At 56.2% G+C, this 27,553-nt stretch overlaps 2 protein-coding genes and 1 long non-coding RNA gene across 3 annotated transcripts in view; 2 read left to right on the forward strand and 1 right to left on the reverse strand.

Annotated features, from left to right (window-relative positions):
- The window catches only part of ALDH1L1 (aldehyde dehydrogenase 1 family member L1), a 46,892-nt gene that overhangs the window by 12,685 nt on the left and 6,654 nt on the right, over positions 1 to 27,553 (forward strand). Inside the window, exons 9-17 of the mRNA XM_082345204.1 lie at positions 2,095 to 2,186; positions 8,550 to 8,697; positions 10,257 to 10,376; positions 11,432 to 11,559; positions 15,047 to 15,197; positions 16,158 to 16,228; positions 19,160 to 19,265; positions 20,249 to 20,336; positions 26,239 to 26,332. Coding sequence (XP_082201330.1) covers positions 2,095 to 2,186; positions 8,550 to 8,697; positions 10,257 to 10,376; positions 11,432 to 11,559; positions 15,047 to 15,197; positions 16,158 to 16,228; positions 19,160 to 19,265; positions 20,249 to 20,336; positions 26,239 to 26,332 — 998 coding nt within the window. The remainder of the gene's footprint in view (positions 1 to 2,094; positions 2,187 to 8,549; positions 8,698 to 10,256; positions 10,377 to 11,431; positions 11,560 to 15,046; positions 15,198 to 16,157; positions 16,229 to 19,159; positions 19,266 to 20,248; positions 20,337 to 26,238; positions 26,333 to 27,553) is intronic.
- LOC309607138 lies at positions 6,138 to 8,537 on the reverse strand. The gene is made up of 2 exons (XR_014232280.1): positions 7,043 to 8,537; positions 6,138 to 6,736 (listed from the first exon to the last, which is right to left on the reverse strand). It is a non-coding gene; the product is annotated as an uncharacterized lncRNA (long non-coding RNA).
- On the forward strand, positions 17,816 to 19,153 carry LOC309607116 (uncharacterized protein). The gene is made up of 2 exons (XM_082345325.1): positions 17,816 to 18,075; positions 18,139 to 19,153. The coding sequence occupies exons 1-2, from the start codon at positions 17,821 to 17,823 to the stop codon at positions 18,454 to 18,456; spliced, it is 573 nt and encodes a 190-aa protein (XP_082201451.1). The 5' UTR covers positions 17,816 to 17,820; the 3' UTR covers positions 18,457 to 19,153.

The raw sequence follows: 27,553 nt of genomic DNA on the forward strand, positions 1-27,553 counted from the left end.
ACCGCCCCTCCTGCTCTCTGCTCCACCACCCTCTCCCTGGAAGGCGTGGTTTTGAGGGTGTTTAGCTGTGTTGCTCAGAGGGCGCTGGATGGATTTTCAGCTGTTCAGTCATTCGGTCGTGGGTTTGCTTATTTGAGATACACGTCCAGACACGAGGGGTGTGATGGTCGGCAGTGTCTCTGCTGTCATGTGTGTCCCTTCTCACAGGTAAGAGAGCCAGCGAACGACCAGGCAAGGGAATAAAATAATTTCCGACGGGAGATGTGCTCAGAGGGCAGTAACGGTGATGGGAACGAGGTGCCTGGAGGCCGGGGATGCTGCAGAAGGGAGTTGGGGAAGGCCACCCTGGGTGGGGAGGTGGTTTGTGCTGAGACCCAAGTGGAGAGAGACGGCAGGCACAGCACATGCCGAGGCCCTGAGAGCCGGGGAGCCACGGAGGGCCAGGCGACGGCCGCGGGGCGACCGGGTGCTCGTGACCAGTGCGGACGCAGGACCCAGCAAGGGCGGGCGGGGGAGCCTGCCGGTCCGGGGGGCACCGAGCACCTCCTCAGATGGAGACTGAACTTTCTGAATGTCTATTAAAAAAAAAAGCGCCTGTTCATTCAAGAAGTATTCTTGGAGCAATTGCTCTGGCCCTGGGCCTGAGCCTGCCCTGGGGTTACGGGGCCAGCTGGACAGACTGCCTTCTGGAGCTTGTGGCCGAGTGGTACCGGGATGGCTGAGGCTGGTGGCAGAAGAGGTAACAGCTTAGTGGCAGCTGTTAGGACCTCAGTGCCGCTGGCCGTGAGGCCAACAGTCATAAGAAAAGCAGATGCTTCTAGAGTGTCCGGGTTGCTCTAAACTGAGTTCCAGCTGTGCAGCAGAGCCCTCACGGGCTCCCGCACCCCGAGCTCTGCCAGCCCCATTCCGGGGATGCCCCCAGGGCTGCCCTCAGCCCCTTGCCCAGATGAGGAGACCGAGGCAGGGGAGGCTGCCTGCATCTGACGGCTTGTCAGGGGCCGAGCCGGGGTCTGGACGAGGCCACGCAGCCGCTCGGGTTCCACACACCCCAGGAGGGCTGGCGTGCAGCGCCCACACAGCGACAGTGACTGCTGGCCCCAGGCTGAGCGAGCGTTGCAGTCAATGTAGGTTTGGGGCAAGAGGTGATTTAGCAGTTGACCTTGAAGGATGCCCAGGATTGAGTGTGAGCTGGGAGTTCAAGGAAGCATGTCACCAGAGGGTGAGAGCCTGGGTGGAGGCCTGGGGAGAAGACGCAGTTGTGTGGGGCGGGGATGGCTCGGGACGGCTGCTGATGGTCCTCAGGAGGATGGGGGGGTGGGAGCAAATCCAGGGCAGCCTCCTGAGAGAGGCCAGGGAGGGTCAGCCTAGGGGTCACTGGGGGCTGGTCCTGGTTGGGCCACAGCCTGGAGCCCGGCCTGAGTGTGGGCCTCCCGGCTCCTGCCCTGAAAGGCCCAGCTGGGAGCTGCCCAGCGAGCAGTCGTCCCATAGTGTCCCGTCGTGTTCCATCATGATCCTTAGGATGGCCCTCCTGTGCTGCCCACTCGGCTTTCACTGCCCTGTCCACGCTCGTCCACGAGGCCGGGGGCAGGAACCACTGCCCTCCACAGGCCCGGGGCAGAGGGGCACAGAGCCAGCTAGCCTCTCTGTGAGGACAAGACCCAGGGCTCCCAAGCCCCCTCGGTGGCCCCGTTCACTCACAGAACCACCACCCGCTTTGCTCTCCCTTCCACGTGGCAGCACCCACGCACAGTGTCACGCGGGGACGCCCACCCCGGGCAACCCTCCAGGTGGGGCTGGCGGGGGGCGGGTCTCGGGAGCAGCTCCGGCACATCCGCCCTCCCGCCACCCGTGGACCAGCGTGGGGACCCCTGCGAAGCTGCGGTCAGGGTGAGGTGGGTGTACGGACAGCAGCCTGGGCTCCTGCTGCCCCAGGGAGGCTATCACCCCAGTACCATGAGGCACCGGGAGCATCAGAGAGTGGAGTGGACGGGCCAGCCTGGCGCCGGGCAGTGCGCACGCACCCGGGGCTGTTCCCACCCCCGCCGCTCGCGCCCGGGCCCCGGGAGCTGTGTGCTCACCGCTCCTGCTTTCCAGGGTGCCTGGAAACGGATTCTCCCCAACGTCCTGGAGGTGGAAGACTCCACTGACTTCTTCAAGTCGGGGGCCGCGTCGGTGGACGTCGTCAGGTAAGGCCTGGAGTGGGGGTGGTGTCCCAGGTGTCTCTGGGTCAGGAGTCACCCGAAAACGGAGTGGCAGGAAACCATGCGGGTCAGGGATCCAGAAAGGACACACGTGTGCAGGCCTCGGGCCCACCAGGAGTGGACCAGCGGGAGCTGGGACAGCTGGGCAGGCGTGTCCTCCCCCAGGCTGTGTCGTGGCCCCAGAGCGGCCACTCTGGGACTTGGACGTCTAGCTGGCGGCTCCCGGCTCTGCAAATGTGAGGCCAGCAAGCAGACAGGTGCAGACCACTGCCCTGACTGGTCTCAGTGGCCACAAGCCCACCCAGATTCAAGGGCAGGGGCGGGACTGAGACCCACCCCTCATGAGAGGAAGATCAAACAGTGTGCGGCTCTTTTATTTTTTAATTTTTTTAATTTATTTTATTTACTTTTTAAAAGTAAATTTATTTATTTAGTTTTGGCTGCGTTGGGTCTTCGTTGCTGCGCGCGGGCTTTCTCTAGTTGTGGCGAGCGGGGGCTACTCTTCGTTGTGATGCGTGGGCTTCTCATTGCAGTGGCTTCTCTTGTTGCGGAGCACGGGCTCTAGGCACACGGGCTTCAGTAGTTGTGGCACGCGGGCTCAGTAATTGTGGCTCGCGAGCTCTAGAGTGCAGGCTCAGTATTTGTGGCTCACGGGCTTAGTTGCTCCGCGGCATGTGGGATCTTCCTGAACCAGGGCTCAAACCCGTGTCACCTGCATTGGCTGGCAGATTCTTAAGCCCTGCACCACCAGGGAAGTCCTGTGTGGCTCTTTAAAAACTGCCACAAGCCCAACACCCCCGTGAAAGCCAGCATGTGTGGGGAGGGACCAGGCAGGTCGGGCCTGGTACAGGTGGGCACGTTGGGCCGGAGCACGGGCAGTCAGGGAATCATGATTGCGACTCTTTCTATTTCATTTTATTTTTTGAAAAGGATAGTCGTTTATTTTTTTTTTAAGTCTTTATTGAATTTGTTACAATATTGCTTCTGTTTTACGTTTTGGTTTTTTGGCTGCGAGGCATGTGGGATCTTAGCTCCCCAACCAGGAATCCAACCCACACCCCCTACATTTTAAGGCAAAGCCTTAACCACTGGACCGCCAGGGGAGTCCCGCAAGTGTTTTTAAATTTTAGGAGTGACTTTACGTGCAGTGAGGTGCACAGATCTTGAGAAAACAGTTTGGTAGCTTTGATTTAACATGTGTTAACGCACACGTTATAGCACATGTATAATATATATATTATGTGATATGTATCGTATCTCACAAGCTACACCTTGATGAAGACATGGGCCCCAGCCTCACTCCAGGGGATCCCTCCTGCCCCTCCCCAGTCGGCGGCCCCCAGGGATGATCTGTCACCACAGATCAGGTCACCCAGTCTTCATCTTCATGTGAAGTGTCCCTCTTGCCCTTTAACAGGGGTAATAAGTTCTAATTTGTATAAAGAGAAGGATAATTTTGCATCTGTATTCATCAGGGATATTAGCTTGTAGTTTTGTTTCTTCTGATGTCACTATCTGGCTCAGGTATCAGGGTAACGCCGACCTCGTAAAGTGAGTTTGGGAGTGTTTCCTCCCCTTCAGTTTTTTTGGAAGAGTTTGAGAAGGATTGGTATTAATTCTTTTTAAATGTTGGGTGGGATTCACCAGGTTTTCCCTGGTGAATCCCACCCAAAGTCCTGGGCTTTTCTTTGTTGGGAGGTTTTCGATCACCAATTCAGTCTCCTTACTTGTTATTGGTCTGTTCAGACTGTCTGTTTCTTTATGATTCAGTGTTGGTAGGTTGTGTGTTTCTGGGAATTTATCCATTTCTTCTGGGTTATTCAATTTGTTGATGTGTAATTGTTCACAGGAGTCTCTTATGATCCTTTTTATCAGTGTGGTATCTGTTGTATTGTCTCCTCTTTCATCTAATTTTTTTGTTTTAGTCTTCTCTTTTTCCTTAGTCTACCTAAAGATTTGTCTCCTTTTTTTATCTTTTCAAAAAGCCAACTCTTAGTTTTGTTGATCTTTTCTATTGTTTTTTTTCCCTTGGTTTCTATTTTATTTATTTCCACTCTGATCTTTGTTATTTCCTTTCTTCTGTTACCTTTTGGCTTAGTTTGTTCTTCTTGTTCTGATTCCTTGAGGTGTAAAATTAGGTTGTTTATTTGAGAATTTTTTTCTTAATACAGACATTGATCACCATACACTTCCCTTTAAGAACTCTTTCTCTGTGTCCTATAAGTTTTGGTATGTTGTGTTTCCTCTTTCATTTGTCTCAAGATAGTTTTTGATTTCCTGTTTGATTTCTTTGGCCCATTGGTTGTTCAGGTGTGTGTTGTTTAGTATCCGCATTTTTTTGAATTTAGTTTTCCTCCAGTTTTTGATTTCTAGTGTCTACCATTGTGGATAGAAAAGATGCTTGGTATGATTTCAGTCTTCTTAAATTTGTTAAGACCTGCTTTGTGACCTAACCTGTGATCTGTCCTTGAGAAGAATTTGTGCCGTGCTGCTGGGTGGAATATTCTATGTATGTGTGTTAGGTCCGTTTCATCCACAGAGTTAAGTCCCCTGTTTGCCTATTGATCTTCTGCTTGGATATTCTATGCATTGTTGAAAGTGAGGTATTGAAATCTCATGGATTTTTTTGTGATGCTATTTGTCCCTTCAGTTATCTTACTATTTGCTTCATACATTTAGGTGGCCTGATGTTGGGTGCACATATGTTTATAATTGTTATATCTTCCTGGTAAATTGACCCTTTAACCATTGTACAACGTCCTTTTTTTCTTGACAGTTTTTGATTTAAAATCTATCTTGTCTAATAAGAGTATGGCTACCCCAGCTCTCTTTTGATTATTATTTGCATGGAATACCTTTACTATCCTTTTACTTTCAGCCTTTTTGCATATTTTCATCTAAAGTGAATCTCTTGTGGTATATGGATGGATGCTGTTTTTATCCAGTCTTACAACCTGTGTTTTTAATAGGAGAGTTCAATCCATTTCCATTTAACCAGATTACTGATAAAGGATTTACTTCTGCTGTCTGTCTGTTTCCTGTCTGTCTTTTATGCTTTTTGTTCCTCAGTTTCTCTATCACTGCCTTTTTCTGGTACTATACCACTTTGATTCCCTTTTTTTTTTTTTTTTAGCTATTTCTTAATTACCTTGGAGATTGCAGTTAACATCTTTAACTTACAGCAATGTAGTTTGAATAATACCAACTTAATTTCCATAAAATATAAACACTGGTATCCTATATATAGTCACCCCACCCCTTTATATTGTTATTATCCTAGATTACTTCTTTATACATTGAATACCCATTAATATAGGTGTTAAATTTTTGTTTTATATATTTGCCCATTATGTAATATAGTAAAAGGGGAGAAGTTGCAAACCATACCAAAAGTACAATAATACTGGCTTTCCTATTTACCTACGTAGTTACCTTTGCTAGTGCTCTTTACTTTTCCTTATGGCTTTGAGTTACTGTTTAATGTCCTTTCATTTCAGCCTGAAAGACTCCCTTTAGGGCAAGTTTACTAGCAACGAACTCCCTCAGCTTTTGTTTATCTGGAAATGTCTTAATTTCTCCTTCATTCTTGAAAGATAGTTTTGATGCATATGGAATTCTTGGTTGACACTTTTTTTCTTTCAGGACTTTAAATAAGCCATCCCACTGCCTTCTGGCTTTCATGGGTTTTGGGGGGGGCGGAATCAGGTTGTAATCTTATTGAGGATCCTTTGTGTGTGATTAGCTTCTCTCTTGCTGCTTTCCAAATTCCATCCTTGTCTTTGGGTCTCAGCAGGTTGACTGTCACGTGTCTTGGTGTGATTCTCTTTGAGTTTATCCCGCTTGGAGTTCATTGAGCTTCTTGAATGTGTATATTCATGTGTTTCCTCAGACTTGGGAACTTTGGGGGCATTATTTCTTCAAATATTTTTTTCTGTCCTGTTCTATCTCTTCTCTGGACCTGGTATGATGAGTATGATCTGATGATGATGTTCCACTGGTCCCTGAGGCTCATTTTCATTTTCATTCTTATTTATTTATTTATTTATGGCTGTGTTGGGTCTTCGTTTCTGTGCGAGGGCTTTCTCTAGTTGCGGCAAGTGGGGGCCACTCTTCATCGCGGTGCGCGGGCCCCTCACTATCGCGGCCTCTCTTGTTGCGGAGCACAGGCTCCAGACGCGCAGGCTCGGTAGTTGTGGCTCACGGGCCTAGTTGCTCCGCGGCATGTGGGATCTTCCCAGACCAGGGCGCGAACCCGTGTCCCCTGCATTGGCAGGCAGATTCTCAACCACTGCGCCACCAGGGAAGCCCCATCATTTTCATTCTTATTCATTCTTTTTTCTTTCTACTCCTCGTACTGGATTATTTCAAGTTCATGATCTTTTCTTCTGCTTGTTCAGATGTGCTCTTGAAGCCTCTAGTGAGTGTTTCATTTCAGTTATTGTATCTGTCAGCTTCAGAATTTGTTTGGTTTATTATTATAATTTCTATCTCTTTCTTGATATTCTCATTGTTTTCATAATCATTTTCCTACTTTCCTTTAAGTCACTGAACACATTTTTTTTTTAAAAATTTATTTATTTATTTATTTTTGGCTGTGTTGGGTCTTCGTTTCTGTGAGAGGGCTTTTTCTAGTTGTGGCAAGCGGCGGCCACTCTTCATCACGGTGCGCAGGCCTCTCACCGTCACGGCCTCTCTTGTTGTGGAGCACAGGCTCCAGACGCGCAGGCTCAGCAATCGTGGCTCACAGGCCCAGTTGCTCCGCGGCATGTGGGATCTTCCCAGACCAGGGCTCGAACCCATGTGCCCTGCATTGGCAGGCAGATTCTCAACCACTGCGCCACCAGGGAAGCCCTGAACACATTTAAGATGGTTGATTTAATGTCTTTGATAATAATCCCTAGGGATGGTTTCTTCCAAACTCTTTTTTCCTGTAAATGGGCCTGTTTCTTTGTACGTTTTGCAATGTTTTGCTCAAACTGGACATTTTGAGTGTAATGCTGTGTCAGTTCTGAGAATCTGATTCTCTCACTCCGGGGAGGTAGTTAAATCTTGCTTGTTGAGCGTTGGAGCCATCCATTTGTGACTTTTCCAAACTTTTCTTTGCATGGTGTGTATTCCTTGCTGTGTGTAATCATTGAAGTTTCTCTTCTGTTATCCCTGTGGTCATACACACTATGCAAAGCATGTATGGGATTGGCCAGCCTTTGGGCCAGCCCCTCAGCGATCAAAAGCAGCCTCAGCACTTGGAACCCACGACCCAGATGTGTGGAGGACGAGGTCCTCATTGCCCCCCAACCCCCGCCTCCAGGAGGCCACAGCAGGAGTGACCTGCTGCCACTGCCGCCTCCTGCCCTGGGGGTGGAAAGGCTGGAAGTTACTGCCACAGCCCAGCTCTTCACCACGTTCTTCCCTGGAAGCTGCAAGTGTCGACCAGACTCGAGAATTCCAAAGCATTTGATTCAGACAATTCCTGCCTGTTCAATAGTTGTTTAGGTGGAGGGACAGATTTTTGGAGCTTCTTGCTCTGCCATTTTGTGTCTATAAATGGGCTTTTATTTCTCTTGGGTAAATACCTAAAAGTGTTGGGAAGTATATGTTTAATTTTTAGGGAACTGCCAAAGTGCTTTGAAAGTGGCTTCCAAAGTACCGTTTTGCAATCCCACCAGCAGGGTACGAGGGTTCAGGTGCTCTGCACCCTCACCAGTGGTTGGTATGGTCAGGCTTTTAAGTTTAGTTATGCTGCTAAGTACGGAGCCGAATCTCGTTGTGGTTGGTTTGCATTTCCTATTGACGAGTGATGTGGAGCATCTTTTCATATGCTTATTTGCCGTCCATATTTCTTCCTTGGTGAAGCACCTGGTCGATCTTTTGCCTATTTTCACTTGGATTTTTTTCTTAGAATTGATTTTAAGAATTATTTACATATTCTGAAGCCGAGTCTTTTATCAGGTATGTGATTTGGAAATATTTTCTCCCAATCTGTGGCTCGTCTTTTCATTCTTTTCACACTGTCTTTCAATGATTATTATTAATCTTCTATTAATTATTACCACGTGGATTGTCTCATTTACTCATCAGGAAATAGTAGAGGAGCCATGATTGGTCCAATTTTACAGGCAAAGAAACTAGGCTCAGAGCAATTGGTCACTTGCCCAAGGTCACAAATTCGTAAATGGTGGAGCCAGAACTTGAAACCAGAGCCTCTGAATCCACGGACCGGGCTTTTAACCCTAACTCTAGACTGACACCCACGCCTCGGGGGCTGAGATGAGCCACCACCTCTGCCGCTAGAACCAGGCAGGTCTGCCAGGCCTCCTCCAGGCCCTCGCTTTTCCATCTTCCCTCCAGATTGGTTGAGGAAGTGAAGGAGCTGTGTGATGGCCTGGAGTTAGAAAATGAAGACATCTACATGGCAACCACCTTCGGGGACTTCATCCAGCTGTTAGTGAGAAAGATGCGAGGGGACAACACGGAGAGCAAGTGCGTCATCGACCACGTGAGTCCTGGGCCCCCCATGCGGGCCCGGCCTGGGTGTCATCGACCACGTGAGTCCCGGGCCCCCCACGCGGGCCCGGCCTGGGTGTCATCGACCACGTGAGTCCCGAGCCCCCCATGCGGGCCCGGCCTGGGTGTCATCGACCACGTGAGTCCCGAGCCCCCCATGCGGGCCCGGCCTGGGTGTCATCGACCACGTGAGTCCCGGGCCCCCCACGCGGGCCCTGCCTGGGTGTCATCGACCACGTGAGTCCCGGGCCCCCCACGCGGGCCCTGCCTGGGTGTCATCGACCACATGAGTCCCGGGCCCCCCACACGGGCCCTGCCTGGGTGTCATTGACCACATGAGTCCCGGGCCCCCCACGCGGGCCCTGCCTGCACACCCCTCAGGCACCCATACCTGTGGATCCACAGTGACACTTGGGGGAAGGCTGGGTGTCCAGAAGCTTTAGTGACCCAAGCTTCCCTTGGTAATTCCAAATAGCCTAAAGATGCCAGGCGGTAGGACAAACTCAACAGAGGAAATTGTTGTCTAAGACTCAGTAAGGGGACAAGTTCGGTCCCAAGACAGGAGACAGGGTATTAAGGAGAGACTTTTACAGTGTGCTTCTCTCTCCACCCCCTTTCTCCTTTGGTGGGTTTCCTGGCGTGGCTTTCAGCCCTGCCAACTCATCCTGTACCCCCGTGTGACCCTCGCCCCTAGTCCTGGCTCCACCACCGCCCAGCAATGGCAGCGGCTTCCTGCTGGTGTCAGCCTCTGGCTTGACTTGTGGCTTCTCAGCTCTTCCATCACCTGTGCAACCAGTCACCTGTGTGAAATTCCGTTGGTTGAAACAAAAGAGAGAGAGAGAGAAAGGGATTGGGAATGTTCTCCCAATAAGGAAAACAAATGATCCTCTACATTCAACTTGTATATATGCAGTATGAGGAAGTAACTGCAAATCGATTTTTTAAAGAAACTGTGGAGAAACCATCCCTGGGGTATCTCTGTAGACTGCCAACTCCTATGGGAATTAGCTTTGTGATAGTTTGGCTGGCTGGTGCTTTGGGACAAGGGCTGATGAAGAAAGTACGGGTGACCAGGGTGGACACCAGGCTGGCCTTAGGGTTGTGGACAAATGACTGCGGAAGGAGGGCCGGCATCCCAGAGGCTCCGCGTTCAGCGTGGGATTGCAGGCCCGAGGGGCAGTGAGCGGGGGCCGCGTCGTGTCTGGGGGCCGCAAGTGCTGTCTGCCCGCTGGCGCTTCCTGTGTGCGGAGGCCACGCAACCAGCCCAAGGTCAGTGGCAGAGCCGGGGCTCCAGCCGGGCAGTCTAGCTGCGGAGTCTGGCCCTCCATCTCTTCTTATCACTCAGCTGCCACCTCTGCCCACACAACAGCTCCCTGGGCAGCAGGGCTGGATCCGACGAGGAGGCCGAGGAGGCCGGGCTCTTGCTTGTGTATTTGGGGTGGGGGGGCAGGGCGAGTGGTCCCTGTGTCTCTGGTGGGGTCGTGCCCATCAAGGATGCCCGTTCGCGAAGAATCTACACTGCAGCTCCGGCCTGTGGCCCTTCGTCCCCAGGTGGAAAAGACCGTGAACAAGCTGACCCTCCGAATGCCCCACCAGCTCTTCATCGGAGGCGCGTTTGTGGACGCCGAGGGCGCCAAGACCTATGAGACCATCAACCCGACAGACGGAAGTGTGAGTGCAGGCCCAGCACCCCCTTGCCCCGCACAGGCCCCCGATGCCCCCTCTCCCATCTGCTCCCCCTCCCCAGTCTGGGGGCCTCTGGGTCCCGGCTGGGGGCCTCCGCTGGGGCGAGAAAACGCTGCAGTCAGCCTCCAGCCCTTCCTACGGGAACGGCGTAGAGGCAGATGCGGTGGGGAGGGTGGTGGGGACGCGGGAGGACTCGAGGGTCTGCAGCAGAGCGAAGCCCTCCCAGGGAGGAAACGGAGGCCATTCCCTCCCCTCCACACCTCAAGAACAACCCCAGCGTCGGGAGGGCCCCCCTCGCATCCCGGGTTTGTCAAGACGCCCTGGCTGTAGCTGTCCTGCTCAGTGCACACGTATGGCGCTGTCACTTGCATGAACACTCAAACACTCCTTCCTACAGACGCACACCGCAGAAGACAGGGCCTCAAAACGGTCCTCTGAGGGGAGTTTAAAAAAGTGATGGGCAGGGTGTGTGGACCCAGACAGGTGCCCTCAGGCGGGAAAGTCAGGCGCTGCCACCACAACCTCGGGGCCAGTTTTGGGAAGCCCGGGCAGGAGGCTGTGTGGATGCCTGGTGCTGGGGCCGTGGGCAGGGAGGGCACAGCCTACCTGTGGTGACCAGCAAGGAGGCGCTGGCCTCCGCCCTCCCACCCCGTCCAGGTGGCGGGAGGTGTGGGGGCCTGTGCTCTCGGGAGGTGGGCACCTCGGGGCATGGGATGCAGGGGCGTCGGGCTGGCTTATGTCACTTCAGGAGCAAACCTCCCGCCTGCGACTGTGCCTCACTAAATTTATGGTTCTCTGCTCTCGGTTTGCAAACGCTGAGCTGACCCTCGGCCTTACGGCTGCAGCCTGAGTCCGTCACCCTGTTTGGGGTCAGCGGGAGAGTAGAGGGAAGGCCCTCGGGACGTAGGAACACGGCCCTTTTTGCAGGCCCCATCTCCCCTCGTCGTGCAGACCCTGCCCATGTCCTCCTGTCCGCCGACCTTGGCCTCCGCGGCCGCCCAGGTGGCCAGGCAGGGCTTCAGGGCTCCGCTCCACCACAGGTCATCTGCCAGGTGTCCCTGGCCCAGGTCAGCGACGTGGACCAGGCCGTGGCTGCTGCGAAGGACGCCTTTGAGCACGGGCTGTGGGGGAAGATCAGCGCGCGGGACCGGGGCCGCCTCCTGTACAGGTGGGACCTCGCCCGCACCCGCCTGCCTGTCCCGGGCCTTCCTCTCAGGCCGTGGCTGGCGCTCGCGTCCTCACGGGGGGGGGGCGCGCGGTCCTGGAAGGGCAGTGTGACCACGGCCTGAGGCCCAGGGGAGGCTTCTCAGGGGAAGTAGCTTGAGAGGCAGGAGGGACTGTCCCAGGCGGGGGCCCGGGGGAGGTGCCCGGCTGGAGGGAACAGTGTGGGCGGAGACGAGGCACCGAGTGAGTGAGGGTGCGCTTCGGAGCGGAGCCGCTGCTGCAGGGTAACAGCTGCTCCTGGGCCGGCCCAGAAGGCACCGCTTGCCTGCCGGGCGGCCTGGGCCGGCCTGGGCCGGCGCGGGGCTCCCAGGAGCCGGTGGGCGGGGCGGGGCGGGGCGGGGCGGGGCGGGGCGGGGCGGGCCCTCCCGGCCCCGCGCGTCCTGGCCCAGCCGGCCTCTGGCTGCCAGAGTCTCCTGTCTCACGTTCCCCTGCTGTTAAACCCTCGGCCCCGTCGGAAGTCCAGGGAAGGGTCGGGGACGCTCCAGCTCATGACCCGGGTGGGGGTGAGGTGCGGGGGAGAGCTGCTGCCCGCCCTCCTCGAGCCAGGCGGTCCCGCTGGGGAGGAGCAGGTGCCCCAGGAGGCGGGGTGGTGCTTCCAGAAGGGGGCTGCTGGCCGATGAACCGAGCGGGGTCGGGAAGCCTGCTGAGCCGGCCTCAGGAAGCCGTGTTTCTCTCTGGGTCCTGGGGAGCCGGGCTGGGGCCAGGTCGCACTGCGGGTCCCAGCTTGTCACCGGGCGGGAGGGCCCCCACCGTGGCCTTGCCGTCTGAAGGCCTTTTGTTTCCACTCCAGAGGCCAGAAATGCCGGGGCAGCTGCCGCACAGGCAGCCGGAGAGAGGGGCCAGAGTGGTTTGCAAAACAGAACAGAGATGGTGGGTTTGGGGCGGGCGAGGGCACGCCCAGCCTGCCGTATCTCAGGAGCCATCAGTTGGAAGGCATTGGCTGGAGATCTGAGGCCCCAGAGATCTGGCAGGGCTGTGAACCCTGGCAGAGCAGGGACCCTGGTGGGCTGCCCTGAGCCAGACCGCGTCCCTCCCCGAGACCCTCTGCTGCCCTGTGGTGGCACATGTTGCAATAGCCCCACTGGCCACAAAGACCTTGGGGGAGGTGCCCCGAGCAGCTGTGTAGACAGACCCCTCAGGGCTCTACAGCTCCTGGCGACCCAGTTCCCTCCCAGTCCCTGCAGAGGGGCGAGACAGGATTTCCCTGGTCCATGGAGGGAAGTGGGACCCCCGTGGATGCATCACAGGAGGAAGACACCGCGCAGTTACGGGAGAAGCTGGGCAGAAAGGCCCAGGGGGAGAGTCAGAGAAAGTCACCAGACACCCCCAGGAGCCGGGGAGCCGTGTACCCAGCTGCCGGAATGGACCCTGCAGAGCGGGCGGGCGTCCGTGGAAAGCTGCTGCCCTGTGCTCGCACACTTCCTTGGGTCCACGGCCTAGAGTCTGGTGGTGGCCCAGGCTGCCGTGGTCAGGGGCCGGGGGAGGGGGTCTGAGCCGCCTGGCACCTCAGCGTCTGCCCCTCCGGGTGCCCACCCCGCAGACCTTCAGGAGGCCAGCGCTGCCTGCCCGCTCTTCCCCGACCTGGCGCTGTGCGGGGACCAGGCTCTGTCAGGCAGAAGGCACCCTCACCCAAGCTGCCCCCCAGCCTCCCAAGCAGCTCAGGTGACAATTACTTAGGGACTCGTGACACGGCCACATCACGCGCACGTGGCATTTTGCACAGGTGTGGCGGGTGGAGGGATTGGGGGCTGACCAAGGAAGAAGGCGTGGCCACGAGAGCCAGCAACACACCGCAGGCTTCATCGGGCGGCACCCCGCAGCGGGCGGCCCCCCGAGGCTGCAGTGGCAGAACAGGGGCGCTCCTGGGGGGAGAGGGACCTGAGAGGGGCTCCCGTGTCCGGGCGAAGTCGCCAGCACGCACGCCAGGGTCTCTGTGTCAGAGGACTGGGGAGGCCCGTGGCTGTAACTGCCCGGCCTGTCTCGCCAGTGGTAACAGCTGTCGGGTGAGGTTGCTGGGGGACGCAGCCACTTACCAGTGGCTAAAAATGTGCACGTTTGGGCTGTTTTTAAAATAATTGGATGTGTAAAAGTTGGCGCTGGCGGGCTTTTGAGCTAAGGTGTCTCAGGCTGCAAACACCTTAAAAGACAGGAGACATGACAACCTAGGGGCCGACACACACAGGCCACCTCATGCTGACTTTACTATGGATTTATGTCTTTGGCCTTCTGTCCTCGTAGTTGATGGAACCCTCGTCCTTGTAACGCCAACAACACGGCGTCTCCACTGTTTGGTCTACGGTTTTTCTCAAAAAGTGACTTACCTTCGCTCCCGTACCCGGAGAGTGACCTGGCGCGTGCCTGTCTCTGCAGTGGCGGTGGGCCCTTCCGCTCCGTCCCCAGTCCCCCTCGCCAGCCCCACACTGTGTGCGGGCCGTGCACCCAGCAGGTGCCGGAGGTCGGGGAGAGCAGGAGGCCAGAGCTGTCTCCGTGCTCGCGGGAGAGGCAGGCAGTCAGGAACACCCGTCCCAGCGTATGTCTGTGCCGGTCGGAGACTTTGAAGGGCTGCGGGGTGTGATTGGTGGTGGTGGGGGGCCGCAGCCGGCTTCCCGGGCCTGAAAGAGGCGCAGCGGTCGGGACGGGAAGCGGGAGGGGGCGTGGGGAGAGCCGTCCAGGCGCTGGGCGGGGCTGACTTACCCGAGCACCTGGACGAGGCTGACGTGGAGGGGGAAGAGGGCGGTGGCACCATGGTCCCGGGAGGAAACGGGCAGGGCCTCGGGGCCGGTGGGCCGGGCAGGGGTTGAGGCCGCATCCTGAGTGCGGTGGGCAGCTTCGGGGTCCTGGGGTGTTCGGGCTGTGCTGGCGGCCGCACCAGTGGCAGGGTGCAGAAGGAGCGGGTCGGCCGGCTTTGATCCCACGGCGGAACTCGTCACGTGCAAGACCGAGGGCTGCTCTGGATTGGTGGTCTCCACCTGCCCCTGATGCATGAGACCCTCACACGGCGGGGGGAGGGGGCGTCCCAACTCCCAGGCGCCCACAGCAGACGCCCACAGGGACCGCTGAGGGAGGCTGGACGCGGGCTCAGCCCGGAGGAGGCTGTGCAGGTACAGCCGCGTGGAGTGCTTGGTGCTCGAGCCCGGCATGCTGTCCCCGGACAAGGCCTCTTGTCGCAGAGGCAGCGGGTGTGATTAGGAAGCAGTGGATCCATCGATACCCCCGGGAGGAAGAGAGAGAGGAGAGGAGGGGGCCGGGGCACCAGGCTCACGCCCCTCCAGCCAAGGAGACGCCGCCGTCCCGTCTCACGGATGAGGACGCTGAGGCCGGCACCTGAGCGAGGTGGTGCTGGCAGCGCCCCCGGCTCCTAAGGAAGGGCCCCGAAAGGGCAGGCGAGGCCGTGCCCGGCCTGAGCCCGGCTCCCTCCCCGCCCCCCTCAGGCTGGCCGACCTCATGGAGAAGCACCAGGAAGAGCTGGCCACCATCGAGGCCCTGGACGCGGGGGCCGTCTACACGCTGGCCCTGAAGACCCACGTGGGCATGTCCATCCAGACCTTCCGCTACTTCGCTGGCTGGTGCGACAAGATCCAGGTGGGGCTCCCGTGGGTGTCCGGGCCGGCACGGCACTCTGCGGGCCGCGTCACAAACCACCGCGACATTGTGGCCTTAAGGAAATGCCGGGTATTCGCTCCCGGTTCTGCAGGTGGGAAGCGGGTCGGGCTGGGTTGGGCTCTGTGCCAGGGTCTCAAGGGTCGGTGTCGGGGTGTCGCTGGGCTGGACCTTGCGGCAGCTCCGGGGAGGACCAGGTGTTAGCAGCGCCCGGGGGCAGGGCTGCGGCCGGGGCTCCTGCGGTCCTCTCTCCGGTCCTTGCCCAGCCCTCCACACCCCATCCCTCTGACTCTCTGCTGCCACAAGCTAGAGGCCTAGAGGAGAGCCGCCTGCTCTCCCCGAGGTTCCCGTGGTTATGCTCGGCCCACCTGCACCACCTCCCCATCCTGAGGCCAACTCTGCCCTCCTGTGTCATCGTACGGGCAGCTCACCAGGTCCCAGGGGTCAGGGCCTCACTTGGGGGCCATCATTGGAGGTTTTCCTGCTGCAGGCAGTGGTGGGTGAGCCCCTGCAGGGAGACCCACGGCTGCGGGGTTCTCGGGGTCTCTGCTGGGTCTGGGCTCTCACCCACTCCGAGTGCAGGCGTGAGTTCGAGGGAGGTGGTCTGCCCACTGCCTGCTCCCCGTTAGCCTCTGCGTCACAGGCCTCCTGGGCCAGCACAGCCCCCAGAGGCAACCGGCCCCCACCCTGGCCCTTGTCTGCCCCAGAGGCCGTCCCTGTGCAGGACCTGCTTCCTGTCGGAGGACTCGGCCAGGCTCGGCTCCTCACCCCCAGTGGCTGCCCGCTCCGCCCGGCTCTGGACCCCTCCGCTGTCCTGTCCTGCACGAGCGGGGCATCGGGACGCAGCCCCTGTCCCTCCCCGGGCCCCAGGCGCAGGCTGGCTGCCCAGAGGGGAGGGGGTGAGGGGCCAAGCCCCCCCGGTGATGCTGCTGCTTCCTCCAGGGCGCCACCATCCCCATCAACCAGGCCAGACCCCACCGGAACCTGACCATGACCCGCAAGGAGCCCATCGGGTGAGTCACACGCCGGGCACTTTTTAGGACTGCGTGGGGGGCTCAGGCGTCCTCTTTCTGTGTATTTATCAGACAGCTGTTTATGTGCCAGCCACTACCTCCCAGACGTGGCAAGGGCCGGAGATGCAACGAAGAGAAAAACCAATGCAAATTCCTGTCCTCAGGGTGAAAGCAGCTTTCACCTCCACAGCCCCTGTTCCCTGCCAGGCACTATTTAATGACTTTGAGACTATAATTGTATCTAATCCCTACGGTAACCCTCCATCAGTCAGGGTCATGGGGGGAAGAGGGGGCACGCCCCAAAATTTTATCTGAAGAGTGTAATGACCGGTGTACTTAAGGACAGGGAATTCCTACACAGCAGCGGGGACAGGAGCCCTCAGCGAGACCAGCCCGCGGCACAAGGAGGAGGACAGACGTCCAGTCAACACGGAAAGACTAGGTTTGGGAGGGATTTTAAACCCGCAGCGAGGGGCCCCATGTTACCATCCGATGTCCAAAGGCCCGTGGGGGCAGCAGGCCTGCCTCGGCCGAGGCCACCCGGCAGTGACCGCTGAGACCTGGCGTCTCGCCCGCGAGGCTCAGTGTGGGGACTCGCTAACGCAGGACGGGGACGGGCACCCGAGGAGACGGCACGTGGCAGAGCTAAGGGCTCAGCACGTGGAGGCAGACGCCGCCGGGAGGGGCTCAGTGCCGGGGGAGAGCATGGGGTCAGGACACAGGGGCTGCAGGAACCAGCCCCCCAGCAAAGAACTACCCAGCCGAGGTGTCAGGAGTGTGGAGCCAGGACCCTGCTCAGAGCCCCCTCAGGTGCAGGGGCCAGGGGCCAGTCACGTGAGTCTGCGAGGTCCCTGAGCCTCAGCCCCCGCACAGGGGGCCCATCCCGTCGGACTGAGTAGGGCGCTGACCCTGCCCGGGTGCTTGGCTGCCGGGCGAGTCGGTGGGGAGGCCGTCCCTGTACTGGCGGGTGGGGGGCTCTGTCGGGGCTTCGTAACCAAGCACCACAGCCTGCGAGACTCGCGCCGCGGACTTTGGTCGTCTCACAGTCTGGGGGCCAGGGGTGTCGACTACGTGTCGGTAGAGTTGGCTCCTTCTGAGGCTGCCCCACTTGGTGCCCCTGGGCTCTGCCCTCGCGCCCACACGGCCCTCTCCCTCTGCGGGTCTGTCTCCACAGGGCTCTCCGTTCATAAGGACGGCGGTCACGTGGGGTTAGGCGCCCACCCTAATCCGGCGAGACGCCATCTTAACCAATTACACTTGGGATGGCCCTGTTTCCAGATCGGGTCCACCTGGGGCACTGGAGCTAAGCCCTCAGCGCCGGGATGCGAGGGCATGGTTCAGTCTTGAGGGCAGGATGTCTCTGCTGCATTTTCTTCTTCAGACCCTCAGCCTCCTTCTCCTCGGTGACCTCTCCCACTTCCCTGGGGGCTCTCGCCCTGCCCCCTCTGCTGCCTTGTCCCTCTGGGTGTGCTGGGTGTATGTGGGGTGAGGACCGGCTTTCCCACCCCCTCAGCACACCCCACCACTCCCAGGAAGGTGTGTGGGGCCCCATGCCGGACTCAGGCCCCACTGCGCTCCCGCTCTCCCGGCCCATGAACCCTGTGGCTCCTCACCGACCCGTCATGCCCTTGGCCTCTGCGCGTGCCCTTCCCACTGCCGGCTCAGCTGAGCCATCATCGTCTGGGGAGACGTTCCCTGCTGATGATGGAGGTGATGACGATGAAGAGGATGGTGGTAATGACGGTGAAGGTGATGACAGTGAAGAAGATGGTGATGAAGTGATGATGGTTAAGATGTTGACAGTGAAGATGGTGGTGACGATGGAGAGGAAGATGGTGATGAAGATGGTAATGATGGTGAAGAAGATAACGGTGAAGATGGTGACGATGGTGATGAAGATGATGGTGAAGATGGTGATGATGGTGAAGAAGATGACGGTGAAGATGGTGAAGATGGTGATGATGGTGAAGAAGATGACGGTGAAGATGGTGATGATGGTGAAGAAGATGACGGTGAAGATGGTGATGATGGTGAAGAAGATGACGGTGAAGATGGTGATGATGGTGATGAAGATGATGGTGAAGATGTTGGAGGTGATGAAGATGATGGTGAAGATGTTGGAGGTGATGAAGACGATGGTGAAGATGAAGATGGCAGTGACGATGACGAAACAGCAGTCACTTGGTCTGCACGGGGCTCCATGTGGACAAGCTCATCTAACTGTCTGACTCACAGGGAGGGGCTGCCATCACCGAGTTCTCCGGGGTTAGGAGGAGGCAGGGCCACGTGCCTCCTGGGAGCACAGGTGTCATCAGTAGGTCTCCTAGGACGTGGGGGCTCCCTCCATGGAGACACTGCCCAGCCAGAGGCTCCTCTGGGGCAAAGGGGAAGCACTGACGCTGGACACCATCTCTCAGTGCACAGCAGGCAGGCTTCGTCAGGTCCCCAGACTGACTGCGTCCTTCTTGTCTCCTCGGCACCGACCCTGGCCTGATGCCCAGGAGGACCCTCAGCCACAGCCACCTGTGGGACCCTTGACCCTGTCTCAAATCCTCCTGGTCCACACATATGACCCCTGATTCTCTCCCACGTCCCCCCGGCCACCCCTGTGACCCCTGACTGTCTCCCAGCCCCTGCCTGCTGTCACCGCCCCATCTCCTGGTGCTGCCCGTACCCAACTGTGTCCCTAGCCTGTGTCCCATCAGAAGCTGTGCGGTGTCCCCTGCCATCACACCCTGCTGGGAAGAGGGGCTACCGCCAGACTGGACATACTGCCCCATCAGGGCCTGGGAAGGCAGGTGTCAGCGGTCCCTCTGGGGGCCATTGGTGCCGCATCGGGAGCCTGGCCCTGGGGTGGAGAGGCGGCGGTGGCAGGTCCATACGGGACCCAGCCGAGCGGAGAGACGAAGGCCTGCTTCCCTCGTCCGACAGGGTCTGTGGCATCGTCATCCCCTGGAACTACCCCTTGATGATGCTGTCCTGGAAGACGGCCGCCTGCCTGGCCGCGGGGAACACAGTGGTGATCAAGCCTGCCCAGGTGGGTGCGGGCACGCCCTGGCGGGGCCTGAGGGCTTGGAGGGCGGGTGGCACCTGCGAGGGGCGACGGGCAAGGAGGAGGGCCCTGCGGGTGAGGGCAGCCCTCGTGGGCTGGCGCACGGGGTGGAGGCGGCCTCGGGCGGATCTGGTGGTGTTGGGGCGACGGGGCCAAGTCAGGCTAGCTGGGCTGCGCGTGCAGCTGCTTGGTGAGTGGTCGGCGGTCTTTCACAGGCGCCAGCTCAGCCCCCTTGCGCGGCCCAGGGAACCAGGATCCGGGCCCCGAGCCCTGGGTGTCTGCTGTTAGAGCTGGTGCTTCAGGGCCCAGACATCCTGGGGAAGCCTCTATGTGTCCACCACCCAGGCCCCTCTTAGAGAAGCCATGTGACGGGGTCCCTCATGCAGGCTGAGGGGCCTGAGCAGGGTGCCCTGCGGTGAGGTCCCCCCACGAGCCTCGGACCCTCATCTGTACTTTGGAGGGTTTAGTTAGGAGCTGAAGGTCAGATGCTGGGACGGTGGGCCCAGGGGGTCTCACTCAGCTCCTCTGGGGTGATTTGGCCTCAAGGGTATTAACATAGTAAAAACCAGCAAAATGATACTGGCTTATAGTGTCTACCCTGAGTTAGGCACTCCTCAGGCATTTTAACATGCATAACATATTTCCCAATAATTTGCGTACATCTGCTTACTAACCCTTGAGGTGACCCTTAACCTACCCCTTTGGCGTGGGGGCATGCTGAGAGGTCAAAGCAATTGTCCCTGGAAGGCCCCACTCCCCCAGCCCCCACAAAGTCTGGGCACCCACAGATGCACCTCTCAGCCTGAGGCCCAGCAGTGGGTGGGGCGTGGACCACCGAACCAGACGAGGAAAGTTACCCCTTTTCCTCCAGAAGAGGAGCGGCTGCTGGCTTGTGGGGTGTCGAGGGCACGGGACGGCCGCCAGCAGGGGAAGGCAGAGCCCACTTCCCTCCTGTCCTGCCTCCTCAGGTGACCCCACTCACAGCCTTGAAGTTGGCAGAGCTGACCTTGAAGGCTGGCATTCCCAAGGGCGTGATCAACGTCCTGCCAGGATCCGGTAAGGGCCGTGGTCGGGGGCATGAGGTGCATTTGGTCAAAACGGCCTGCTACGTGGTGTGCCCTGGTGGGCGGGGTAACAGTGGGGAGGCCTGCCTGGAGGCGGAGGACGCCGCCCTGCGATGGGGGAGAGCTGCACCTGGAAGGGTTTAGGTTCAAATGCCTCCGCAGATGTTTTCCATTTTCTGTACATGTGTGTGTGCTCTGGAATAAACTACAGAACTTGGGAATTATCAGTTAAGAAAGGAAAGGAAATGTGCATTTACCCTGTCTTTTATAATTATATAATCACCTTTACTGGTGTCCTTTGTTTTTTTCTATGGATGTGAATTACCACCTAGGTCACTTGTTTTCCTTAAGTATTTTTCATAGGTGGGTCTACTAGCAACAGATTTTCTAAGTTTTTGTTTATCCGGAAATGTTTTATTTTGCCTTCATTTTTTTTGAAAGATAGTTTTGCTGAATGTAAGATTCTTGGTGACAGTTCTGTTCTCTCAGCACTTTGATTGTATCATCCCACTGCCCTCTGGCCTCTGCTGTTTCTGATGAGTCAGCTATTGATCTTATAGTTCTCTTATTTACAAGTCATTTTTCTCTTGCTGCTTTCAAAGTTTTCTCTGTCCTTGTTTTCCAGCATTTTTACTATGATACATCTGGATGTGGTTCTCTTTGTGGTTATTTGATGTGGAATTCATTCCGCTTCATGGATGCATAGAGTAATGTCTTTCATCAAATTTGGGAAGTTTCTAGCCACTATTCATTCTAATATTTTTTTCTGTGGTTTTCTCTTTCTGCATGCCTTCTGGCACTTCCATTATGAGTATATTGATGTTCTTACTGCTGTCCCACTTTTCTATGAGGCTCTCTTCACTCTTCTTCATTCTTTTTCTCGCTATTCTTTAGATTGCATAATCTCCATTAGTCTTCAAGTTTACTGATTCTTTCTTCTGCCAGTTCAAACCTACTGTCGAGCTCCTTTACTGAGTTTTCATTTCAGTTGTACTTTTTTAGCTCCTGGTTCTTTTTTTATTTGTTCTTTCTTGATATTCTCTGTTTGATGAGACATCGTATCACAGCTGCCTTTAGATGTGGTTTTGTTCAGTTCTTTGAACGTCTTTATAACCGCTGCCCTGAAGTCTTTGTTAAGTGTGACATCTGGGTCCTCTCAATGTCAGTTTATATTGCCTGCTCCTTTTTTCCTGTGATGGGTCACATTCTGCGGTTTCTTTGCATGCCTCATAATTTTTTTGTTAAAAAGTAGATATTTTAGGTAACACATTATACCACCTCTGGGTACTTGTCCCCCGTCCCCTCTCCAGAGCTTGTGTTCACCATTTTCTTGTTTATTTGTTCAGTGACTTGTTGGACGGTTTCAGGGACGTCTCCTTCCCCTGCAGTGTGCAGCCAGTGAGGTCGCCCCCCAGAGAGCGCAGCTGTGGGCTGTGCAGTCGCCCAGTGGCAGCGGGTGTACAGGGGCCTCTTCCTCTCCCGGTCTGCTCATCTGTCTGCCTCTGTCGTTATCACACCAGCTGCTCAGCTCCGCTCACTGCAGGCTGGCTGCTCTGTTGTTTTCAACAATACCCTGGGGCATAAACTGCTCCGCAGTCTGATCTGATTAAATTCCTGTCTCTTTGCTCAGCCCTTGAGGTTTGTTCTTACTCGGAAGGGCTCTTCCCTGGTTCTCTCTGGTAAACTAAATGACCTGTGGTTTGTCTTATTGCTGCCATAGCGCTACCAGCCTCCTCTTAATTGTTCACCCCCAAAATCTCCAGTGTTTTTGAGACTGTCCTTAGGATTGAACTTCCTCATACAGTTTCAAATAAAGTCAGTTCCTCTGGGGAGTGTTTTGGAGCTCTCTGTTTTTACAGAAAGCCTCTTCCCGGGCCAAAATCTCTGAGCCACGGCCTCAGGCGCTGGGCCCCCTGCAGGAGCTGGGGCCAGGTGGACGAGGTCCCGGGAGACTCAGCCTGCCACACCTGGGAAAGAGCCGTCACCTTACAAGAAGGGCAGGTGGGAGCCATACTCACAAAGAATTTAGCCTCTGAAACTCAGGGTTGGAGGAGATGAGAACCACTGCCAGCCTCCCCTCCCGGAGAGGTGCCACATCCTGGACTGCATTCCTGACCACACCCGCTTAGGCTGGAGGAGAGGGGAGAGTGGTTCACGGCTCAGGTGCCACAGACTCTCCTGAATAAATGCCTCTTCACTTGCTGTCTGCCCTTAGGAAAATTCACAGAGACTTTAAATTGTTGTTTTTTAACGGTTTTCACCAGTTTTGGTTGTTTCCCTGAGAAGTTGTCGATAGGGCCCCTCATACTGGCCTTTGGTGGTGACTCTCACCTCATACCTTTTGAATACATTGTGTTTATGTTTTTATTATTCTTAAAAAATATGTCTTTGTAATTTTGGTATCCTCTCTGACCCGCTAAGTAAAAAGAGATTTTTTTTCAGGTGTCTTTTTCCCCCTAAAATTCTGTTCTAATATTTCTAGCTTTACTATGTCATAATTAGAGAATTCAGCCTGTGTATTAGTTTGCTAGGGCTGCCATAACAAAGTACCCCAAGCCAGGGGGCTTAAACAACAGGGATGTATTGTCTCGCAGGTCTGGAGGCTAGAAATCCGAGATCCAGGTGTCGGCAGTCCCGTGCTCCCACTGAAGGCTCTGGGGGAGGACCTTTCCTTGCCTCTTCCAGCTTGTAGAGCCTCACCCTGACCTGTGACTTGACCTTTACATGGCATTTTTCCTGTGCATGTCTGTACCCAAGTTTCCTCTTTTATAAGGACACCATTGACCCAACAACGACCTACCTTATTCCCAAATAAAATTACATTCTGTGGTACTGGATATTAGGATATCAACATATGAATTTGGGTGGGACACAATCCAACCCATAATAGCCTGTAAAAATTCTGCTTTCTAAAATGGAGAATTTCTTTGTGACCTAGTATATGATACTTTCTTATAAATATTTCTTGGATAGCCTAAAACAGTGATATTATTATTATTATTAAATAGACTTGATTTTTCAGAGCAGTTTTAGGTTCACAGAAGAATCGAATGGAAAGTATAGAGATTCCCATACATGCCCTGTCTCCCTCAGAATGTCCCACATTTGTTACGGTTGACAAACCTACACTGGCATGTCATCATCACCCAAAGTCCATAGTTGACATGAAAATTCACTCTTGCTGTTGTACATTCTGTGACGAGTGTAAAACAACATTTACCCAACACTGTAGTATCAGATGGAATGGATTCACTGCCCTAAGAATCCTCTGTGGACGAGGAAAAATCCCATTCATTTCTCCCTCCCCTGCAAACCCTGGCAACCACTGATCTATTAACTGTCTCCAGAGTTTTGCCTTGTCCAGAATATCATTTAGTCATCATCATAAAGTATGTAGCTTTTTCAGATTGGCTTCTTTCACTTAGTAACGTACATTTAAGCTTCTTTCGTGTCTTTCCCTGGCTTGATGGCTCTTTCCTTTTTAGAGCTGAATAACATTCCACTGTCTGGAAGGACCACAGTTTATTTATCCATCAGCTACTGAAGGACGTCTTGGTTGCTTCCAAGTTTTGGCAGTTACGAATAAATTGACCTTTCCATGGCATTTTTCCTGTGCATGTCTGTATCCAACCCCCTGTGTAGGGTTTTATGTAGACATAAGTTTTTTACTCCTGCCGGTAAACACCAAGGAGCACGATTGCCGGATCATATGGTAATAGTGCGTTTAGTTTTGTGAGGAACTGCCCAAAATGGCTACACCATTCTTGTGATGACGAGAGTTCCCGTGGCTCCACATCGTTGCTGGCATTTTGTGTTGTTAAGGTTCTGGATTTTGGCCATTCTGTGGATGTGTAGTGGTGTCTTATTGTTGTTTTAATTTAAATTTTCCTGATAACATATGATGTTGAGCATCTTTCCATGTGCTTATTTGCCATATGAATATCTTCTTTGGTGAGGTGTCTTTTCAGATATTTCGCCCATTTTTTAATTAGGTTGTTTGTTTCCTTATTGTTGAGTTCTTTGCGTATTTTGGATAATAATCCATTATCAGATACATCTTTTGCAAATATTTTCTCCCCAAGGCAGTGATGTTTTAAAACATTAGTGGGGGAATGAAATTAGCGTCAAAATCACGTATGGAGCCTTAACTATATAGAGAGAATGCAAGTGTCCTACTCCGAACCTTCCGAACCAGACCTTCACTGGTGCCGCTGGGCACAGGCAGTTCTACAGGCGTGGAGGCAGGGGGACAATGGCGATGGGGGGACTGGGTCGGGTGGAGGAGCCCCAGGACTGGCTGGTTAGTGGAGGGTGGGGGGAGGGCAGGTGTGGACACTGACGGTTGGCTTGAACGGCTGGCTGCCCAGAGAGGTTGCTGACTGAAATGGAGAACACGGGGGTGGGGCGGGGAGCAGGTCTGGGGAAGCTTAGGAGTTCAGTTTCAAACACGCTGAGTTTGAGAGGCTGTAAGGCATCCAAGTGGAGGTGCCGAGCAGGCCGAGGAGTGATAGACGGGTCTGCATGCAGGGAAGCTGGGCTTGAGATAGAGATTTAGAGGTGATGGGCCTGCAGATGGCATTTGAAGAGGTGAGCCGGGGTGAGGTGACCGAGGAGACCGTGAATTGAGAAGAGAAGGGGGCCCAGAGTGCAGCCAGAGGCACTGGGTGTTGTAAGAGTGGGGAGAGGGAAGTGGGGCGCAAGGAGGTGGAGGAAGGGCAGTCAGGGAAGCGGGAGTGGAGTAGGAGAGGAGGAGACCAGCCAGAGGAGGAGAGGGACGTCAGCAGGGGCCTCGCGTGAAGTCTGCGCAGAGGTGACCCTGAGGTCTCATTGCACAGCAGCCCGGGAGGCTCAGTAGGCACTGGCCACATTGGGGAGGGTCCCTGCAGGTCCAGGAGGGTCAGTAGGCACTGGCCATGTTGGGAAGGGTCCCTGCAGGTCCGGGAGGGTCAGTAGGGACTGGCCATGTTGGGCAGGGTCCCTGCAGGTCCAGGAGGCTCAGTAGGCACTGGCCATGTTGGGAAGGGTCCCTGCAGGTCCGGGAGGGTCAGTAGGGACTGGCCGTGTTGGGCAGGGTCCCTGCAGGTCCAGGAGGGTCAGTAGGCACTGGCCATGTTGGGAAGGGTCCCTGCAGGTCCGGGAGGGTCAGTAGGCAGTGGCCATGTGGGGGGGTTCCCTGCAGGTCCAGGAGGGTCAGTAGGCACTGGCCATGTTGGGGGGGGGGTCCCTGCAGGTCCAGGAGGGTCAGTAGGCACTGGCCATGTTGGGGGGGGTCCCTGCAGGTCCAGGAGGGTCAGTAGGCACTGGCCATGTTGGGGGGGGTCCCTGCAGGTCCAGGAGGGTCAGTAGGCACTGGCCATGTTGGGGGGGGCGGTCCCTGCAGGTCCAGGAGGGTCAGTAGGCAGTGGCCATGTTGGGAAGGGTCCCTGCAGGCCTGGCATGGCGTGGGGGGTCGTGGAGTGTGGGGCGGCCAGGAGTCCAGGCATCCCCACAGGAGGGGTAATAAGTACTGGTTGGGGGCCCTCACCCTTCTCTCTGCGTCCCCACATGGTCATCTGTGTCTCTGTGTGTGTGTGTCCTTGTCTCCTCTTCTCATAAGGACACGGGTCGTATTGGTTTAAGGCCACCCTAATGACCTCATTTAATTCAATCACCCCTTTAAAGACTCTACATCCAGTACAGTCACATCTGAGGTCAGGGGTCAGGACTGCAGCATGTGAATTTGGGGAGACACAGTTCCGCCCACACCAGGGACCAAGGCGTGGTGAGCCCGGGGTGCTGAGGCCCTGGCTCGTGGGGCCCAAGCTCTGGCCATGGGTGGAGGAGGGTGGCCGGACCCCTGCCTCGCCCTGGCACCGTGGCCATCCTTATCCTCCGCCCACTCCTCCCTCCCCCAGGCTCAGTGGTCGGCCAGAGACTCTCGGACCACCCTGACGTGCGGAAAATCGCGTTCACGGGCTCCACCGAGGTGGGGAAGCATATCATGAAAAGGTAGGCGGTTGGAGTGAGTGGAGGGGCCAGCACTGTGGGACCGATGGCCTCTGGTGTGAAGTGGACAGTGCTGTGTGTGAGCCCGAGCCTGTGGCTGTCACAGGATGGGGCCGCTGCAGACCCTGGTTCCATGAGTCTGACGGTCAGGCCGGTGCAGCGGGGCGGGACCAGCGAGGGGCGGGACCAGCGAGGGGCGGGACGTCACTGCGAGCAAGCGAGGCTGCTGGGGATGGAGCTGCTCGGGATTGAGATGAGCTGTGAGCACGAGGGACACATCTCGGAAACTTAGCACAAAGTAGAGCATCGCGGCAATTTCTATATAGGTTACCAGTTGAAATGACATTATTATTATTAATGGGGTTAAATTACATAGAGTTAATTTCACTGATTTCTTTTGAGCTTGCTTTTAATGTGGCCACTAAACAAAAATTGCCATGTCCTGCGGCTGGTATGGGAGGCGTTTGCCCTCTCCTGCTGACCAGCGCTGGCCGAGGGCCCGCTCCCGGCTTGGTGCCTGGACTTCGGCCTCGAACCCGCTGGGTCGTGTCGCTGACTTATGACACGACGTGGGCCGCGCTCTGACCCCTCCAGGCCTGTTTCCCCCAGTCCCGTGAAGGGAGTTTGCGTGTCGGTGGTTCTGGTCCGTGCTGCTGCCGAGCTTGGAGAGGTCGATGGGGCCGGACCCCAGGGCAGCAGCTGCAGCTCTGGCTGCCCCAGGCCTCGCAGGGTGCCTGAACCCCCCAGAGCAGCTGAATTTCGGGGTGAGGCCTGGGCGGACGTCTGCACTTTGAGCGACAGGCGCAAAGGGGGAGGAGCTGGGGGCTGCTGGGCATTCTGACCTGCAGGGTCTCCGAGCCCTTCCTCCGAGGACGCCTGACCGCCACGACTGCCGCGCTCCGAGGGTCACGCATGGGACGTCCCAGGACGGTCCAGCTGTGGCGGGGCATCTCCATGGGGGTTAAAGCTGCAGCCCTGCCCCCGCCCTGGCTCCCACAGGCCTCTCTGTACCCCTCAGCCCTGGGGTGGGGGCCATGTCCCCCTTCTTGAACGGGCACCACACGGGCGCCCATCGCAGTGGCTCTGCGTGGCCTCCTCTTGGGGTCAGGCCTGAGGCAGCGAGGCTGAGCTGGAGGACCGTCTGCGAGGGGAGGGGTGCGGGGGCGCCCGTGAGAGCAAGGCCTGGGGCACGGCTGGGCTGGGCTGCTGGGCTGCTGGGCTGGG

The sequence above is a fragment of the Balaenoptera borealis genome, assembly GCF_965194805.1.
Source record: "Balaenoptera borealis genome assembly, chromosome: 12".
NCBI classification, from domain to species: domain Eukaryota; kingdom Metazoa; phylum Chordata; class Mammalia; order Artiodactyla; family Balaenopteridae; genus Balaenoptera; species Balaenoptera borealis.

Coding starts and splice junctions, on each gene's coding strand:
- LOC309607116 (XM_082345325.1), top strand. CDS start 17,821: ATGAACCCTGTGGCTCCTCACCGACCCGTCATGCCCTTGGCCTCTGCG. Junction 18,076..18,138: donor GGAAGATGGTGATGAAGATG/GTAATGATGGTG, acceptor ATGATGGTGAAG/ATGGTGATGATGGTGAAGAA.